The sequence below is a fragment of the Lipotes vexillifer genome, unplaced genomic scaffold (assembly GCF_000442215.2).
Source record: "Lipotes vexillifer unplaced genomic scaffold, Lipotes_vexillifer_v1.1 scaffold528, whole genome shotgun sequence".
Lineage (NCBI taxonomy): Eukaryota > Metazoa > Chordata > Mammalia > Artiodactyla > Lipotidae > Lipotes > Lipotes vexillifer.
In genome coordinates, this window is record NW_006794582.1 from 35,510 (window position 1) to 53,322 (window position 17,813).

The window sequence follows — 17,813 nt, forward strand, 5'->3', positions numbered from 1 at the left end:
TTTCAGATTTTTGTTCTATCTTTCAAACACTGCTTCAATGAAAAACCTTGTATATACGTCATTTTGCACACCTGCAACTAAAACTGTAGGATATATTCCTATGCTAAGTCAAAGGGTATATATATATGGAATTTTGGTAGACACTGCCGAATTGCCCTCAGTAGGAATTGTTCCAATTTATATATGCTGGTAATGTATAATTCCTACTTACCCATATTCATGCCTATTCTAAGAGTTTTCAAGAGTTTTCTGAGTGACTCAATTAGAATTAATTTTATTATGAATGAGGATGAGTATCTTTCCATATGTTTAAAAGACATTTATATTTAGTTTCCATTTGTACTTTTCTACTGAGTCGATAGTCATTTCGATATTGTTTTGTAGGAGCTTTTTATATGTTATACCCAACACCTTTTTTTAAATATAACTTTATTTACTTATTTATTTATTTGGCTGCATTGGGTCTTAGTTGCTGCACATGGGCTTTCTCTAGTTGTGGCAAGCAGGAGCTACTCCTTGTTGCGGTGCAGGAGCTTCTCATTGTGGTGGCTTCTCTTGTTGCGTAGGATGGGCTCTAGGCACACGGGCTTCATTAGTTGTGGCGCATGAGCTTCGTTGCTCCGAGGCATGTGGGATCTCCCTGGACCAGGGCTCGGACCCGTGTCCCCTGCATTGGCAGGTGGATTCTTTTTTTCTTTTGCGGTACGCGGGCCTCTCACTGCTGTGGCCCCTCCCATTGCAGAGCACAGACTCCGGACGCGCAGGCTCAACGGCCATGGCTCACGGGCCCAGCCACTCCGTGGCACGTGGGATCTTCCCGGACCAGGGCACGAACCCGTGTCCCCTGCATCGGCAGGCGGACTCTCAACCACTGCGCCACCAGGGAAGCCCCGAGGTTCACTTTTTTTTTTTTAATTTATTTCATTTATTCATTTATTTTTGGCTGTGTTGGGTCTTCGTTGCTGCGCGCGGGCTTTCTCTAGTTGCGGTGAGCGGGGGCTACTCTTTGTTGCAGTGCACGGGCCTCTCATTGCAGTGGCTTCTCTCATTGTGGAGCACGGGCTCTAGGCGCGTGGGCTTCAGTAGTTGCGGCACACGGGCTCAGTAGTTGTGGCTCACAGGTTCTAGAGCACAGGCTCAGTAGTTGTGGCACACGAGCTTAGGTGCTCCACGGCACGTGGGATCTTCCCGGACCAGGGATCAAACCCGTGTTCTCTGCATTGGCAGGCGGATTCTTATCTACCGTGCCACCAGGGAAGTCCCTGTGCATTTTTTTGTCAGTTGACAAAAGCACCTAGTGATCTAGGGTGGCCTTGGCCTACAGTGGCTTGAAGCAGGATTTCGGTTCCCGGCCAGATATTGAGGTCGGGCAGCAGCAGTGAGAGCACTGAATCCTAGCCACTAGACCACCAGGGACCAATGGCCAGTGACAAGGCCGTGACCCATCAGCTATGAAGATATGAATTTCCACATAGAGATTGAAAGTAGTGAAGCAAGTAAAGTGTTTATTACAAGGAAAAAGAGTACAGTACGTGTGGATAGACACTCGGGCTGGCTCAGAGAGAGAGAGCCACACACTCGTGGCAGTTTGAATCACTTTTATGGGGCATTTCTTCTGGGTTTCCTTTGTCCAATCATCTTGCTTTGCCTGGTTCTGAGTCCACATTTGGTATATCTCAGGGTACTCCCCTGTGTGCGTGTGTACCTCTTAGCCAAGATGGATTCTAGTGAAGAGGCCTATGGGTAGTTGGCATCACTTACTATGAGGTGGCACCCCCTCCCTTTTTGATCTCCAAGGAGCCTTTCTGTGCATGTGTAGTCAGGGAGGTCTCCTTGACTTCGAGAATGAGGAATATCTGGTCTTTTATCTCTTATCTGGGCAGGGCCCAGCTTCCTCCATCATCCTGCTTTTATGGAGTTTCTGCTATTATGGAGTTTTTGTCCACACTGTTCAGCCTGGGGCCCATCTATCTCCTGTCTCACTAGGACATAGTAAATATTCCAATAAAGCACCAGGTTTTATTATTTTGGTTGCAACTCCACCATCAGAGAATATGGAACAAAAGAAGCAAAAGCTCCTCCTCCCCAGTTCCCATCACTATTTCCCTTTTCTTTTTTCTTCTTTTTTTTTTTTTGCAGTACGTGGGCCTCTCACTGTTGTGGCCTCTCCTGTTGCGGAACACAGGCTCCGGACACGCAGGCTCAGCGGCCATGGCTCACGGGCCCAGCCGCTCCACGGCATGTGGGATCCTCCTGGACCCGGGCACGAACCTGTGTCCCCTGCATCAGCAGGCGGACTCTCAACCACTATGCCACCAGGGAAGTCCTATTTCCCTTTTCTGAAAGAGGGGTCAGGCCATTTTGGCGTCTGATACACCAGGCTGGAAGTTTGGCCTTGTTGCCAGAATGGGTTATCCCTGTTGACGTTACCTTTTTTTTTTTTTGGCCTTGACCAGCAGCTTGCTGGATCTTAGTTCCCTGACCGGGGATTGAACCCGGGCCACGACAGTGAAACCCTGTGCCAACTTAAAAAATATTCACAACCTAAAAGTTGAGAGTTATGTTTTATTCAGCTGGAATTTTTAGGACTTCAAGCCCGGGAGGCAGCATTTCAAGTAACCCTGAGAGAACTGTTCGGAGGAGGCGAGGCAGGGAGCCAGGTTATATAGCAGTTTTGCAACAAAGGGCAGGTAGTCTGAACACCAAAAGATTATTGTTAATTAAAGAAAATCAGATATTCCAAGTAAAGGAATTTAGCGCTTTTCTATGTATGGGAAGATGCAAGAGTCTGGGCTCACCGAAATCTTTCCTCTGCTATGCACATCAGCTATCTGGGGGCCTGTGTTTTCACATCCTGAGTTTCCTCAGGGCTCACCGTAGGGAGTGAATGCAATCTGATGGCTGCTAGATGGCAGGTACTTTTTCCTTCCTCAGTTCCCTCAGGGCTCACCAGCTCACAACAGTGGGCGCTGCAATTGCTGATGAGTGTGACATCCTTTGTTTACTGATATGGTAGGAAATACTCCATTTCTCACCTGGAATCCTAACCCCTAGGCCACCAGGGAACTCCCTGGACAAGTTTCTTGTAACAGTTTCCTCCTGTAGAACCATAACTACCATTTGTGGAGGTCTTATTATGTACAGACATTGCACTGAAAGCTTTACAAGCATTTTCACATCTAATTCTTCCTCAAAGCCTACAAGTAAGAACTATTATTCACATTTTTCAGATGAGTAAACAGAGTCAGAAAGATTAAATAAGTTGCACATGCAGCACAGCTAGGAAGCAGCCACGAGACTTCAAACTGGGGATTCTGCCACCTCCAGTGGTTAATGAGACTCAAAAAAAGAGACACTATGTAAAATGGCTTGCGCCTGGCTTTCTTGCTTTAAGAAACCTATGATTTCTCAGTCATCACTTTCTCAGCAAGCTTTGTTTTATTTAAAGTTGAACTCCCTTCTTCCATGCTACATTCCCTCCCTCCCCATAGCACTTGGCTCCATCTAACCCACTACATACTGACTTTATTACTGTATTTGTCTTCCCCAACTCGAATGTCAACTCCAAGAAAGCAAGGATTTTTGTCTGTTTTGTTCACTGCTGGCTTCTTAGCATTTATAGCTGTGCCTGGCACATACCAGACACTCATTAGATAACTGTCGAAAGAAAGGATGAATGACATGCTCCTGGGAGCATCGAAAATCGCGGCCACAAGTGCGTGCGTTGAACCTCGCAGGGACACTTGATACTCGCCCTTCCCACACTCCTCTAGGTGAAGGGAGGAGCAGGACAAGCCCCGCCTCTCGCTCCGCCGACAAAGTCGTACAGCAGGCGCAGCGCAGCTGGCGGATTGGATGACTGGGTGGGGCTTCTGCAGTCGCATTTGACTCATCCCTTCCGCCGCTTCGGCGCTCACTGTGCGCGTCACTTCCGGGCGGCGCGGAACGGAGTTGCCAAAGGCCTGCGGAGCGACATGCCTAAGTGAGTGGGCCCCTGAATCTGGGGGTGTTCGCGGTCTCGATCACTGATTGTGGCCCTGCGGGGGAGCACAGAGCGGGTTCTGGCTCCACGAGCCTCTGGGGGAGCGAGAGGGTCTGGGGGAGGAAGGGAGACCCGGATTTCTAGATACCTCTTTACGAGTCGACTCTCCGTACGTCAACCCAAAAGCTTGGCTGTGTCAGGACGCTTTGTTTGATGTCTTCTCATCGTGAATAGGTCTTTTACTTTATTTTATTTTCTATTTTACCTTCAATAAACAGCACCTCGGTGGATGGGCATCTATTAACGGGTTGTCATTTTCTCTTTCTCTACTTTCCTTCTCTTTCCAGGTTTTATTGTGACTACTGCGATACATACCTCACCCATGACTCTGTAAGTAGTGTTTCTTTTCAGCTTCAAAAAACCGTATATGTCTACCATTGCAACAACATGGATGGACCTAGAGAGTATTATGCTTAGTGAAATAAGTCAGTCAGAGACAAATACTCTGTATTATCACGTGTGTGTGGAATCTAAAAAAATAAAACAAATGAATGTATATAACAAAACAGAAACAGACTCTTTGATTTAGAGAACAAACTAGTGGTTACCAGTGAGGAAAGGGAAGTGGAGAGGGGCAAAATAGAGGTATGGGATTAAGAGGTATAAACTACTGTGTATAAATAGCTAATTGTACAGCACAGGGGAAATATAGCCATTATTTTGTAACTTTAAACGGAGCATAATCTACAAAAATATTGAATCACTGTCTTTTACACCTGAAACTAATATAATATTTGTAAATCAACTATAATTTTTTAAAAAATTGCTTGTAGTGATGATTGCCCAACTCCGTGAATATACCGAACACCCATTGAATTGTACACTTAAAATTTGTAAATTGTATTATCTGTGAATTATAGGTCAATAAAGTTATTTTTTTAATAAAAGGGAACCTAAGAAAAACCTTATATGTAATAAATTAGGCTTTTTTTTTGGCTGCACTGTGCGGCTTGTGGGATCTCAGTTCACTGACCAGGAGTTGAACCCAAGCCACAGCAGTGAAAGCCCGGAATCCTAAGTGCTAGGCCACCAGGGAACTCCCTAAATTAAGATTTTTAAAAAATTTTGTAATTTGTGCATTTCATCTTGCTAAGGTTTAAGGGCTAATGCTTGGAGAAAATACTTTGGGGTGTTTGTTTTTCCACTCTTCCTGTAACTGTCTTCATAATTCAAAGTTATTAGTCTTCCATCAGTCAGTGTTTTCAATGGAGACCCAAAATAATAAAGCTTTAGCAAGTTTAAAGATGAAAAAAATTTATATGACAAGTAAAAATTCTAGGAAAACGTTCTGAAGTTCAAATATTTCGTTGTGTCAAGGCTCTTAAATGTTTGATTAAATTGGAAAGAAATGCCTAAATTTTAAACCGAATACTTTGATTTGATTAAAAACTGCTGAACAAATAATAGCGACTAAGATTGAATATTTATTGTATGTCAGGCAGCGTTCCAAATGCTTTCCATGTATCATTTTGTTTAATGCTCATGTTAATCCTATGAGGTTGGTGTTATCTCCCATTTTACAAAGGGGGAAACTGAGGCAGTGTGGATAAATAACTGACTGGATGTTACAAAACCAGTAAGTTGTGTAGAGCTGGAAGATGAATCTAGGCAGTCTAACTCCAGAGCTTCTATGCCAGCAGCTCTCAAACTTTTTTTGTTTCATGGTCCCTTTACACTCTTAAAAATTACTGGATTATTCAAAAAGAAAAAAAAGGTGGGTTATATCCATTAAAATTGCTGTATTTGAAGTTAAACTTAAAAAATCCTTATTAATTCATTTAAAGGTAATGATAACAGACTTTTTACTTGTAATACAAATAACACTTTAAAAGTGAAAAATAGCTATTTTCCAAAACAAAAAATTAAGTACGAAGAATGGCATTTTAACATTTTTGGGATCCTGTGTAACATCTGACTTAATGGAAGCTGGCAGATTCTCATCTTCTACTTTAAATCTGTTGCACTATGTTTTGGTTGAAGTATATGATGAATCCAGCTTCACATGGATATGGGAGTACTTTAATAGCATTTTTAGACAATCGTGGATATTCTTTATTACTTTATATTATTGCACGAAAACTCAGCACATGGCTAGTTGCAGTGTGGAATCTGAAACCATGTCATATGCTCTTTTAACAGTAAAATTCACTGGTCTGTATTGCACTTTGAGTGCTGTCTGTGAGCCATACCTTCAGAATTGCAGCTCTCTACTTTGCTGCCTCTGCAGAGACCTGATGAAATTAGAACTTGATCATGATGTCATCTTGAATAGTAGCTGCAAGAACCTAGCCAATAATTTCTCTGTTGTCACTTCATTTGGAATTCTTTCTAACACATGGTTAGGTGTAGTTCAGCATTAATAGATTTGTGGAACATGTAAGTAGGGTGGTTCCTCTTGAAGAAATACTAGTTCTAAATATTATTATAGATTGTCCTGGAGGAGACTCCTCCAGTAAGTTGGCAGTGGTGGTAGCTTACCTATAGATCCCCCATCTTTCTGTTTTGTTTTGGTTTTGTGTCCCTAACCCCCTCTCTAGGTCAAACCCCTAGTCATAATTTTTTGAAGTTGTTAGTATGGGGGGCTATGCCTTTCTACCCTTTTCCAGTGCTATATTGTCATATACTCACTCATCTTGGTAATGCTAGAATTCAGAGAATGGGAAAGTCTTTCTTTATAATAAATATCTCTTTATGAGAAATGTCAGGAATCTTTGTAATACTGCTGTTCTAACATGATACCTTGTGAAAATAAGAAGTTTCCATAGTGATTGAAGCAGTCCCTGTGGTGGACTTTGAAATGTATAAAACATTCAGTGCTCTAACTTTTGAGCTTTTGCTGGTTCTTAGGCATGATTTTGTTATTAGGCTTAAGGTATCATTGTGGTATTAGTGTAAGCAGTGGTTGGGAGACAGGGAACAGTATTTTGAGATACAGACCATAAAAAAGACAGTTTTGCTCACACGACATTGGTCGTATATGCTGCTGCTGAAGCAGTCACGTGAAGAGAGTTAGGAGGGAGGAAGGCAGCTGTGAGGAGCATCTAAATGAGATCTGGATTCCAGGCCTTAGTTTGCTGCTTACCATCTATGTGTTTTGAGACAAGTCTTTAAGCATAAACAGAAGATAATAACCTTGTGATTTTTTTCTTTTTAAGTAGGTAAAGGGTTTATTTTTTTATTTTTCTTCTGTGAAAATTCAAATGTCCTGGGGCTTCCCTGGTGGTGCAGTGGTTAAGAATCTATCTGCCAATGCAAGGGACACAGGTTCAAGCCGTGGTCCAGCAGATCCCACATGCCACGGAAGAACTAACCCCGTGCATCACAACTAGTGAGCCTGTGCTCTAGAGCCCACGAGCCACAACTACTGAACCCATGTGCCTAGAGCCCGTGCTCCACAACAGGAGAAGCCACCGCAATGAGAAGCCGGTGCACCGCAACGAAGAGTAGCCCCTGCTCACCGCAACTAGAGAAAGCCTGCGCACAGCAACAAAGACCCAACGCAGCCAAAAATAGATAAATAAATTTAAAAAAATTCAAATGTCCTTCCTGACAATTGAGTTGCATGCAGTGGATGATTTCTTTTTTTTTTTCTGGTAGAACCAAACATTTTATTTTTTTAAATTTTTTTAACTTTTTTTTTTAATTGGGGTATAGTTGTTTTATGATGTTGTGTTAGTTTCTGCTGTACAGTGAAGTGAAGTAGAGTGGCTTTAGAGCAGGTTCTCATGTTATCTATTTTATACATACTAGTGATTAAAAACAGTTTATTTATTTGGCTTTGCCGGGTCTTGGTTATGGCATGTGGGATCTTTAGTTGTGGCATGCAAACTCTTAGTTGCGGCATGTGGGATCTACTTCCCTGACCAGGGATCAAACCCAGGCTGCCTGCATTGGGAGTGTGGAGTCTTAACGACTGTACCGCCAGGGAAGTCCCAATAACCTTGTGATTTTTATTTTTAATTAATTAATTAATTAATTTTATTTTTGGCTGCATTGGGTCTTCGTTGCTGTGTGCAGGCTTTTGTTCTCTAGTTGTGGTGAGCAGGGCCTACTCTTTGTTGCAGTGTGCAGGCTTCTTGTTGCGGTGGGTTCTCTTGTTGCGAGCACGAGCTCTAGGCACATGGGCTTCAGTAGTTGCAGCTTGCGGGCTCAGTAGTTGTGGCTCGCGGGCTCTAGAACACAGGCTTAGTAGTTGTAATGCACCAGCTTAGTTGCTCTGCGGCAAGTGGGATCTTCTGGGCCAGGGATGGAACCCATATCCCCTGCTTTGGCAGGTGGATTCTTAACCACTGCACCACCAGGGAAGTCCAACCTTGTGATTTTTAAAATCAATTGTATTGAATTATAATTTATATTCAATTAAATGCACACATTTTAAGTGTACAGTTTGATGACTTGTCAAATGATTACAGCTTCATGTATGCATCAAGATACAGAACATTTCCATCACTCCAGAAAGTTCCTTGTGTTTTTTTGCAATCAGTCCCCTGCATCCCTGGCACTGACTTATCTGGTGTTCATGACTAAAGATCATTATTACTGGTTTTAAACTTCATATGAATGGATCCTTATACACTCTGTGTGTATCTGATTTCTTTTGCTCAGCACGTTTTTGAGATTTGTCCGTATCGCATGTATCAGTGGTTCGTTCTTTCTGATTAGTATTCCACTGTACCATGCACGTGTGATTTCTATAGAGATTGAGGCACTCCTTGTAAAGTACATAGCATGGTGTCTGGCATGTAGTAAGAGTTAAATAAATGTTAACTTAAAAAACCAAAAGGTTAAGTGTGTGGAGTTTATCTTATGTCAGTTTTACCTCAATAAAACTGTTAAAGAAAGAACAAAAGGATTAGTGGGCTAGAGACAAAGGTCTGTGTGTGATTCACATGGAGTCTGTTTTCTAGACCCATGGTCCTTTAAAAGAATATACTCCCATAAACAGTGTTATTTAAATGTATATAAGCTATATTATTTTGTTGTAGAATGGCCTAAGAAAGGGCATTATACGATATTGTTTTCTAGATCAGTGGATTGTAAACTTTTTCTTCAAATGCCAGCTTGTAATTATTTTGGGTTTGTGGACCAAACAGTCTTTGTTGCAACTGCTCAACTCTGCTGTTGTAGAGACAAGACGTAGACTATACATAAACAAATGAACACCACTGTGTTCCAGTACTTTTTTTCCACAAAATCAGGTGGGTGACCCATGGGCCATAGTTTTCTGACCCCTGGTTTAGATAATAAATACAGTAGGTAAATTACCACAGTACATTGCTGGATAATGTTTTTAAGTGATGCTTTGGCGCCAGCTAAGGCTGCTAGAGGTAGCCAGGCTACCTTTAAAAGGTAAGGCTTTAAAAATTTTCTGGTTTTGGATATTTGTTTCTCTGACTGATACAACCTTTTGTTTTACAGCCATCTGTGAGAAAGACACACTGCAGTGGTAGGAAACACAAAGAGAATGTGAAAGACTACTATCAGAAATGGATGGAAGAGCAGGCTCAGAGCCTGATTGACAAAACAAGTGCGTTTCAGTCTCTTGTTCTGATGTGGTAGAATGGTCCCATTCTTTCTTGTTCCTGTCTCTCTGTTTTTCACAGAAGCAACTCATTCTGAATGATAAATAGGAGCATCTGATGTTCGGAATCAAAGAAGTGGAAGGTCATTGGTTTCCCAGGGATATAGGAAAACATTAATATTAATATTTGAGGTTAGAGCAATCAGGTATTGATTAGACTGGGAATTTGGGCAGAGAAGAATGAGTTGCCTAATATTTCACTATTGATGTGGGCCAGATTTTGTAGCACATTTATGCAGAACCTCCTTTGTAGTGAGCCATGGTTTTTAGATCTGTTTTCTGGTTGTAATAGGAAAAGGTGGGGGTGAGTTTGTAGCTCTCTTTGAAGAGTTTGAGACACTTTTATTCTTTGTTGTCCTGGCAAAGATAACTGGTCACAAAGGAAGTAACTGATGTGACAGAATAGTTGGGGTATGTTTTGGACCCCTGCCATACTCTTTTTGTTTAATTAAGAACATTTTTGTTTTTTAGGATAGTTGGGTCCAAGGCACTGACAGAAAGAGATACTGCATTTTTATGTTAGATCATCCTGGTGTATTTGAAACATGGCCTTTCCTGATCGTTCATTGTACCCAGAACTGGCAGGCAAATGTGGACTTTGATTGTGGTGTGATTTTTTTTTTTTTTTTAAAGCAAAACTATCATGGAAAATTTTAAGCACAATAGAAGGAGAACTTTAGAGAATAAACCTCCCATGGCTGCCACACCCGCATCACTCTGCTGCGGCAGTCTTGTTTCATTTATACTAAAGTTCTCAAACTTAGCACTATTTATATTTGGAGCCTGATAATTCTTTGTTGGGGGCTGTCCTGTGCATTGTAGACTGTTCAGCAACGCTGGCCTATACCTGCTAGATGCCAATAGCAATGCCCAGTTGTGACTAAAAATATCTTCCCACATTGCCCGGTGTTCCCAAGGGGACAGAATTGCCCCTTGTTGAGGCAATCTACTCCCTTTCCCCTCCTGGATTATTAAGGAGCAAATCTCAGACATTGTCTCATTTCATTTGGGAAAAAATATAATGTAATCATTTTCTCCTCTATTTGTAAAGATGTTGGAAGTTTCTTGCATTAAAGGTTAGCATTATGTTTGTTATTTTTTGTGCTCAGCCGAATAATTTAAGATGAGTAAATGTTTTTGATGGAGGACTTTTAGAGGATAAGAAGCAAGCCCTTGGGGGCATACCTCATCATGTTCAGGGTTATGTTGATGTTGAGTCCGCTACTTAGCCACTCTCTCTTCAGCCTTTACAGGCTGTCCTACACAACGTGTGGGAGGTGACTTTTGATTGGAAAAGGCTTTTGCTGGGGGGTGTGATCCCTTAGCACAGGCTCTGATTGGAGGAATATGATAGCTGTTCATAAATCTCTACTCTAGGTCATTTTTTGGATCTGGTTCTCATGAATTACCAGTGATCTACTTGAGTAATTTGATCTCCTTTGCACTTGTGGGGTTGGAGTGGAACGGGGGAGTGTCTGGGCTACAGGCTGCACTGAATTGGGAAGGGCTAACAAATTCAGGAATAGACTTTATGAGTGTGTATTTTAGTATTTATGTATGACTCCTTTCCCAAACCAAATATAAATAATCTTCAATTTCTTTTGTTTTCATTTATGCCTCATATTGTCTGAAAGAAAAATTAAAAGATAATTTTATTGGACATTTTTCAAGATCATAATCTCCTTCGGAGCAGGCTCTTGCTTTGAAATCTTTGTTTCTTTTACATCTCTTACCTCAGTGCATTAATTTCAAAACAGGTAAACCAAAATGGTGTATTGTTTTGATGGAGGAAAGCATATATAGGAAGGATTGAAATTTTACAAAGCCTGGCCTCTGGGCAATTATCACACATTTTTCAAACAAAACTATGAGCAGTTTGAATTGAGTGTAAACTACATGTACAGATTAAAGATGACTGCTGCTCTTTGGTAAGACATTTGTAGGTGGGAGGTTTTCACTCATAGTTAACTAGTCTCTCATAGTTAATTCATCCATAGGAATGCTGATGAAATAAAAACAGGTTAAAAAACCCAGATCAGTAAACCAATTTATTGCAGTTTTACCTTGTGAGTACGTAAAGTTGATTTAAAAACTGTGGAGACCATGATGTAGTAATCTTAGATGAATGCTTTTTAGAGTGGAATAAAGGGACTGTTAAAAATTTAAAAGAAAGTGGTTATTTTAGTAATTAAATGGGTTGCTGAATTCTCATTCACTGTTTGTTGTTTTTTTCCTCACTCTCCAAAGCTGCTGCATTCCAACAAGGAAAGATACCTCCTACTCCATTCTCAGCTCCTCCTCCTGCAGGGGCAATGATTCCACCTCCCCCCAGTCTCCGTAAGTTTATAAAGTTTTTATCTTAAGGGGTGTAACTGGGCAGATTACCCTTGATTTTGTTAGAGTATCTCACAGTTGGCTTTCAAATGTTCATTAAATGAATACATAGGCAGTAATAGAAAACAACTTCAGTGGTATAATTTCTGAAATATCTTTAGAGTTACCTTCTGATTACCTTATTATTACGGTATTATATTTGTGGCATCTCAAATGGGTCTGAGATAGAGTCAATGGAAAGCTCAGAATGTACCTGTGATTAGATGAGCTGATGTATAAAGAGGTATTGCTGCTGAGTTATTTACTGCTATGAATACAACACTGGAGGATTGATGTAGCTGATAAACTCCTCAGTCTCTCTCCCAACCTTGTAACTCATCTAAAACCAATATATATACCTGTGAAAGACAAAAATTGCATAGTTAAAAGAGGAGTGGATCAAAGGACTCTACTCTCTGGGAAGGTTTGTTGTTTCTGCATGACAGACAGGAGGACATTGAGCAACTAGGCCATAAGTTGTTTGGCCCTCCTGGAAGGGTTCAGATTAAAATTGAACTCAGAGACCTAAACTCAGTCCTGTAAATTATCATGGATATAAACACAGAGAAATAGGCTGTTTATAATAGTTGCACACTAATGCAGGTAGACCACTAGTGACCCACCAAACCCTTCTTGGAATCCTGCCATCCTGGGACCTGATCAGGATCACAGGCTTGCTCTCCTACTCTATCCTGACTGGCTGGCACTCAACTCCATTATTTTTAATGGTAGAATAGTCAGTGGTATGAACGTACATAATCAGTCTCACCATTTGCTTTTTGTTGGACATCTAAGTTGTTCCAGATTGTTATTGTTCGGGAATATCTGTGCGGAAACATTTTCGTATTTCCAAAGACTCTCTTAAACATAGTTTTGATTGGAAAAAAAAAAAAGATCTGAAATTAGGTACTTGTGGCTTAAGTTCATCAGGGGTATAATACCCTTCTTTTAAAAATTTAAACTGTTGGAATCTTTTTAACCTGGGAAACTTTTTTTTTTTTTTTTTTTGCTGTACTCGGGCCTCTCACTGTTGTGGCCTCTCCCGTTGCGGAGCACAGGCTCTGGACGCACAGGCTCAGCGGCCATGGCTCACGGGCCCAGCCACTCCGCGGCTTGTGGGATCTTCCCGGTCTGGGTCATGAACCCGTGTCCCCTGCATCGGCAGGCGGACTCTCAACCACTGCGCCACCAGGGAAGCCCTGGGAAACTTATCTTTATTTTACACTTCTGTCTAGGCAGGCTTGTTCTTGTTTTTTAGTCATAATGTAACTAAAGTTTTGTAGCCCACTGATTTTTGTGAATCTGCTGTTATAAAAGAAACCATAAGAAGTTACAGAACTATTACAGAATTTGGGCCAGATCCTGAGGCCCTATTTCACTGAGAAGAGAAAGTGTTAATATACAGACATATCTCAGCCTCAGGCCCCATTCTTTATTTCAGCGGGTCCTCCTCGCCCTGGGATGATGCCAGCACCCCACATGGGGGGCCCTCCCATGATGCCAATGATGGGCCCTCCTCCTCCTGGGATGATGCCAGTGGGACCTGGTAAGTTTGAATCTCTTTCCTTCTTGGATGCTCCATTGTGTTTTAACTTTCCATTTAAATAGAATTCTTAATTAGCTGTCTAAATGTATTGCAACAAATTACATTTGGTAAATCTATAATGATAAAAAGAAATACTTGGTTTATCAGTGTAATTGGATGGTATCCAAAGACCTTGTGCAACTGAAAGCAGGATAAGACTGCCTCTTTTTTCCTTCTCCTCTGTCCCTCCTGTTTCCTCACCCCCTCCTGACTTTTGGCCATTTATAATGCGGAGAAGGGTAGATATATATTTATGCTGCTGCTTTTCTTGGTTTTGATTTGGAGCAGAGCTACCGCCTATTGCTGATTTAATCTTGCAGGTTAACTAGGTTAATTAGTATTTATGAAAAAGGCCTTAGGCCTGGTAGTTAGTCTTTTATTCAGGAAGGGAAAAAATTTATGCCTCAAACATTTTATTTTAACATAAGCATAAATGTACATTAATTTGCAGAGTTTTCTGATACATGGTCAGGGCCTTTGCTTTCAGAATGAGTCTACTGACTGGAACACCATATATTTCTTGCATAAATCAGAAAGCCATACTCATGATGCGTCCTTTACCAACTTCAGTTTCATTTTCTTTGAAGTGGTTAGAGACCTTGTGAGGCAATTTAGTTTCTATTTTTTATGATCGTTTCGCTTACCAAATTTTTGAGTACTTTTGGGGGATGATTTGCCTGAGACTTTCTTATTATCAGCTTAGTTTTTATTAGAAATAGTTCTTTTTTTTTTTTTTTTTTTTTTTTTTTTTTTTTTTTGCGGTACGCGGGCTTCTCCCTGCTGTGGCCTCTCCCGTTGCGGAGCACAGGCTCCGGACACGCTGGCCCAGCGGCCACGGCTCACGGGCCCAGCCGCTCCGCGGCATGTGGGATCCTCCCGGACTGGGGCACGAACCCGTGTCCCCTGCATCGGCAGGCGGACTCTCAACCACTGCGCCACCAGGGAAGCCCTAGAAATAGTTCTTTTTCTACATTCTTATTTCATCAGTTTGCAGAATAATTAAATTATGTAATTAGAGTAAATACAACTGACATAAGAAGCCTACAACTCAACTGGTTAAGACAAGGTGCAAAGGCATTAGAGTAGCTTCCTGGCCAGAAACATTCAGTATGCTTGCTGTGGGTATCATTTAGGGGTGGGAGAGTTTAGATAAAGAGAATTCCTGCTTTACTGGCTTGTGAATCTAAAACACAATCTAAGTGATTCAGATGTCTTTTGCATTCTTAAATTGGGATCACAGATTCACATCCCTAGAGGGGTTAGGGATGTGAATTGGGGAATGGCTTGTCACATGCAAAGAAGCCTTCTAGAACTCAGGGTCAACCTGTGTTGACATTTGAGAATACAGGCTTAGTGTTGCCAATTTGCCCGAGTATTTTGTTGTTGTTGTTGTTGTTAGCCAGGATAAAATAATAAAATTATGGGATTTGCATTAAAATAATTGAGTAGCTTGGGGGTAGGCAAGGATAAGAATGGGTGAGGATAATATAAAACAAGGTTGCCCTCGGATGGATAATTGTTTAAGCTGGTTGATGGGTACATGGATGTTCATTATATTCTTTTTTTCTATGCTTCTGTATGTTTGAACATTTCCACAATGAAAAGATGAAAAAAGAAGTCTAGAATTACTTACTAGTAACAAGACATATTAATTGCCAATGTTGATAACTAATTAAGATTTAAGGCATTATGGAGACCAAAGGAAAAGTTTTCAGGGGCCTCATTTTCAGTCTTCGGTCTAGATCAGTTTCTTCTAAGAAATGCTGAATACAGGTTATGTTATGGAGGGATTTCTTAATAAGATATTTAGAAGTTTTAGTATTTTCTGTTTCTGTTGAAATTTAATTCTGTACCTGTTGGATTTTGTGTTTTTGCATACCTTGTGTTTTACTTTTTGTGGTAAGGCTATATTCAACTTTAAATATAGTTTTCTTTTGAAGCATTTATTGCAAGCCTTTAATCAAAATGATTTAGTTGAAAATAAATAATTAGGTAAAATTTGATATTTAAAAAGAAGATACGTAACATGAAAATTATAAGGCATAGTAATACAATTAATACCATGAACCCACCACCCAGCTGAGGAAGTAGAACATTACCACTCTCATGAAGCTGCCTGTATTCCTCCCCAACCCTCACCTGTCTGCTTGCCCTCCCTTCCCTGACTCATTTATTTGGCTGGTGTATTGATGGGACACTTAAAAAAAACTCATTAATAGTTTCTGAAATGTATTAGAAAAATCAGATTTGTGTGTGTGTGCTAATTGTTATAAATCACATTATTGCCTATTATTTTTCTTGACTTGAGCTAAGTATGGTTACTAACAGGTTCTCAGCATGGGCCTCCTGCTCACCTTTCCTACAACTCCGAACAAACGCTTAGTGGTAAGATTGTCCTCTGTGCCTGTGTACATTCATGAAATAGCTCCTGGTTATATGGTGGATAGAACTGATTAAAAGAGCTGACTAACATGTGACTTAGTTGTGAATTTCCCTGAGTGAGAAAAAAGGTCAATTTAGGGAACTAGTTCCTGGTGATTTCTGGAAAGCAGTCTATTAATAGTTTCCCCCTTACTATCATTAGATCATGATTCCCATATGGTTCTTGTGTTGACCTTTTTGTTTTTTGTTTGAGAATGTCTAAGTAATTTACAGATGTGATGAATTTGTTGCATTTTTTCTGTCAAGTATGTCTTTTTTCCAGCATTTTGCAGGGGGGGGCTACTTTTTTGTCTTTAATTGAAGTCCCATCAAGCTCTCCTAAGTAGTATTTTTGACTGTCTATTTTTCCTTTTCTTTGTTTTACCTGCAGCTCCTGGAATGAGGCCGCCTATGGGAGGCCACATGCCAATGATGCCTGGGCCCCCAATGATGAGACCTCCTGCCCGTCCCATGATGGTGCCCACCCGGCCAGGAATGACTCGACCAGACAGATAAGGAGATTGGGGAACCTCTTATATCAGTTTTATATTACTTCACCAAGGAGATCATGGTGCTGTGACTCGGGATGTTTTCTAACAAGATGACAAGGAAGACTTGCTCCCCCTTCCTATCAAAGAGTAGTTTTGGAGGGGAGTGGTGGGACAGAAAAAGCAATTTTCATTTGTATTGTGAAACGTGAAAATAAAATTGTCAATTCTTTTAGTTAAAAATGTGTTCCCTTATTTCTCCCTTCTGTATTCTTTTTGTATTATAAAGGAGAGTCCAGTTGTGTTTCTCTAGCTCATTCTTTCTTCAGCATGCCCTCTGTATGACATTGTTTTCCCTTAGCTGTAGAGTGGGTCCCTTTGGGCACCTTTATTTAGTAAAGTTCTCTTGTGCAAAAACTGGTAAATCCAACACTTGTAGAGCTTTTGTTGATTACAGTAATAAACAGCACCTGGTTAATTTTTCACATTAATAATACTTTGTGTAGTGAGTGGAAATTTTAAATTCTTTTATGCTAAAGTAGGGAAAAAGGCTTCACGGTGAGTGCATGTCAGCTAACAGCAGCAAGAATTGCCTTAACCTCCTTTCACTCAGCTCCTCTTTTTCTTGGACTTCAAATAGTCAGAAAATGTTCTATTAGTAATGAGAAAACTATGCAGATTTTCATGGTGCAGAAGGTGTTTGCAGAATGTTATTTGTTACTAGGCTATAAAAGGAGGATATTTTCAGGGAGGCCATCGCCACTGTTCATATTCAGCTCAGTGTAAAATCTAAACTATTTCATACTACAGGTAGGAGTGAAAATTGTATAACCTCTGGGGAGGGCAGTTTGGCAGTATCGCTCAGAATTACAATACTTGTATCCTTTGACATAGCGTTTCTATGTCTAGGAATTTATCCTACAGATAGACTTGCACATGTATGAAATGACTTTTGACAAGATTATGCGTTTTAGCAAGAGCCTGGAAATCACATAGGTGTCCAGTGAAAGGGGACTGATTTATCAAGTATGTTACATCCACGAAGTGGCATGTACCATGCTTGTTGAAATAGAATAAGGAAGTTCTATACTGATGGGGAAAGAACTCAGAGGTACACATTGCCTTGCACTTTGGTTTGTTCACAAAGCAATGTATTGTTTGGTGCTATCCTTTTGTAAAGGAGATACCTGTATGTGCCTGTGTGTGCTTAAAGGATCTCTGGAAGGACAGATCAGCAGCTGGAGATATTGGTTGCCCATGAAGAGTGAATGGATGGCTGGGGGACAGGGATGAAGGAGAAAGGTTTGCCACCTTTTTGTATCT

At 40.8% G+C, this 17,813-nt stretch overlaps 1 protein-coding gene across 1 annotated transcript; it reads left to right on the top strand.

Moving 5' to 3' along the window:
• Nucleotides 1-3,926: 3,926 nt before the first annotated feature.
• SNRPC (small nuclear ribonucleoprotein polypeptide C) lies at nucleotides 3,927-16,733 on the top strand. Its single transcript, XM_007467234.1, has 6 exons — nucleotides 3,927-3,982; nucleotides 4,330-4,372; nucleotides 9,461-9,569; nucleotides 11,871-11,960; nucleotides 13,438-13,542; nucleotides 16,394-16,733. Exons 1-6 carry the CDS (start codon nucleotides 3,975-3,977, stop codon nucleotides 16,516-16,518), a joined length of 480 nt encoding a protein of 159 aa, XP_007467296.1. The 5' UTR covers nucleotides 3,927-3,974; the 3' UTR covers nucleotides 16,519-16,733.
• Nucleotides 16,734-17,813: the final 1,080 nt, after the last annotated feature.

Coding starts and splice junctions, on each gene's coding strand:
- SNRPC (XM_007467234.1), top strand. Junction 9,570..11,870: donor GAGCCTGATTGACAAAACAA/GTGCGTTTCAGT, acceptor CACTCTCCAAAG/CTGCTGCATTCCAACAAGGA. Junction 11,961..13,437: donor TCCACCTCCCCCCAGTCTCC/GTAAGTTTATAA, acceptor TCTTTATTTCAG/CGGGTCCTCCTCGCCCTGGG.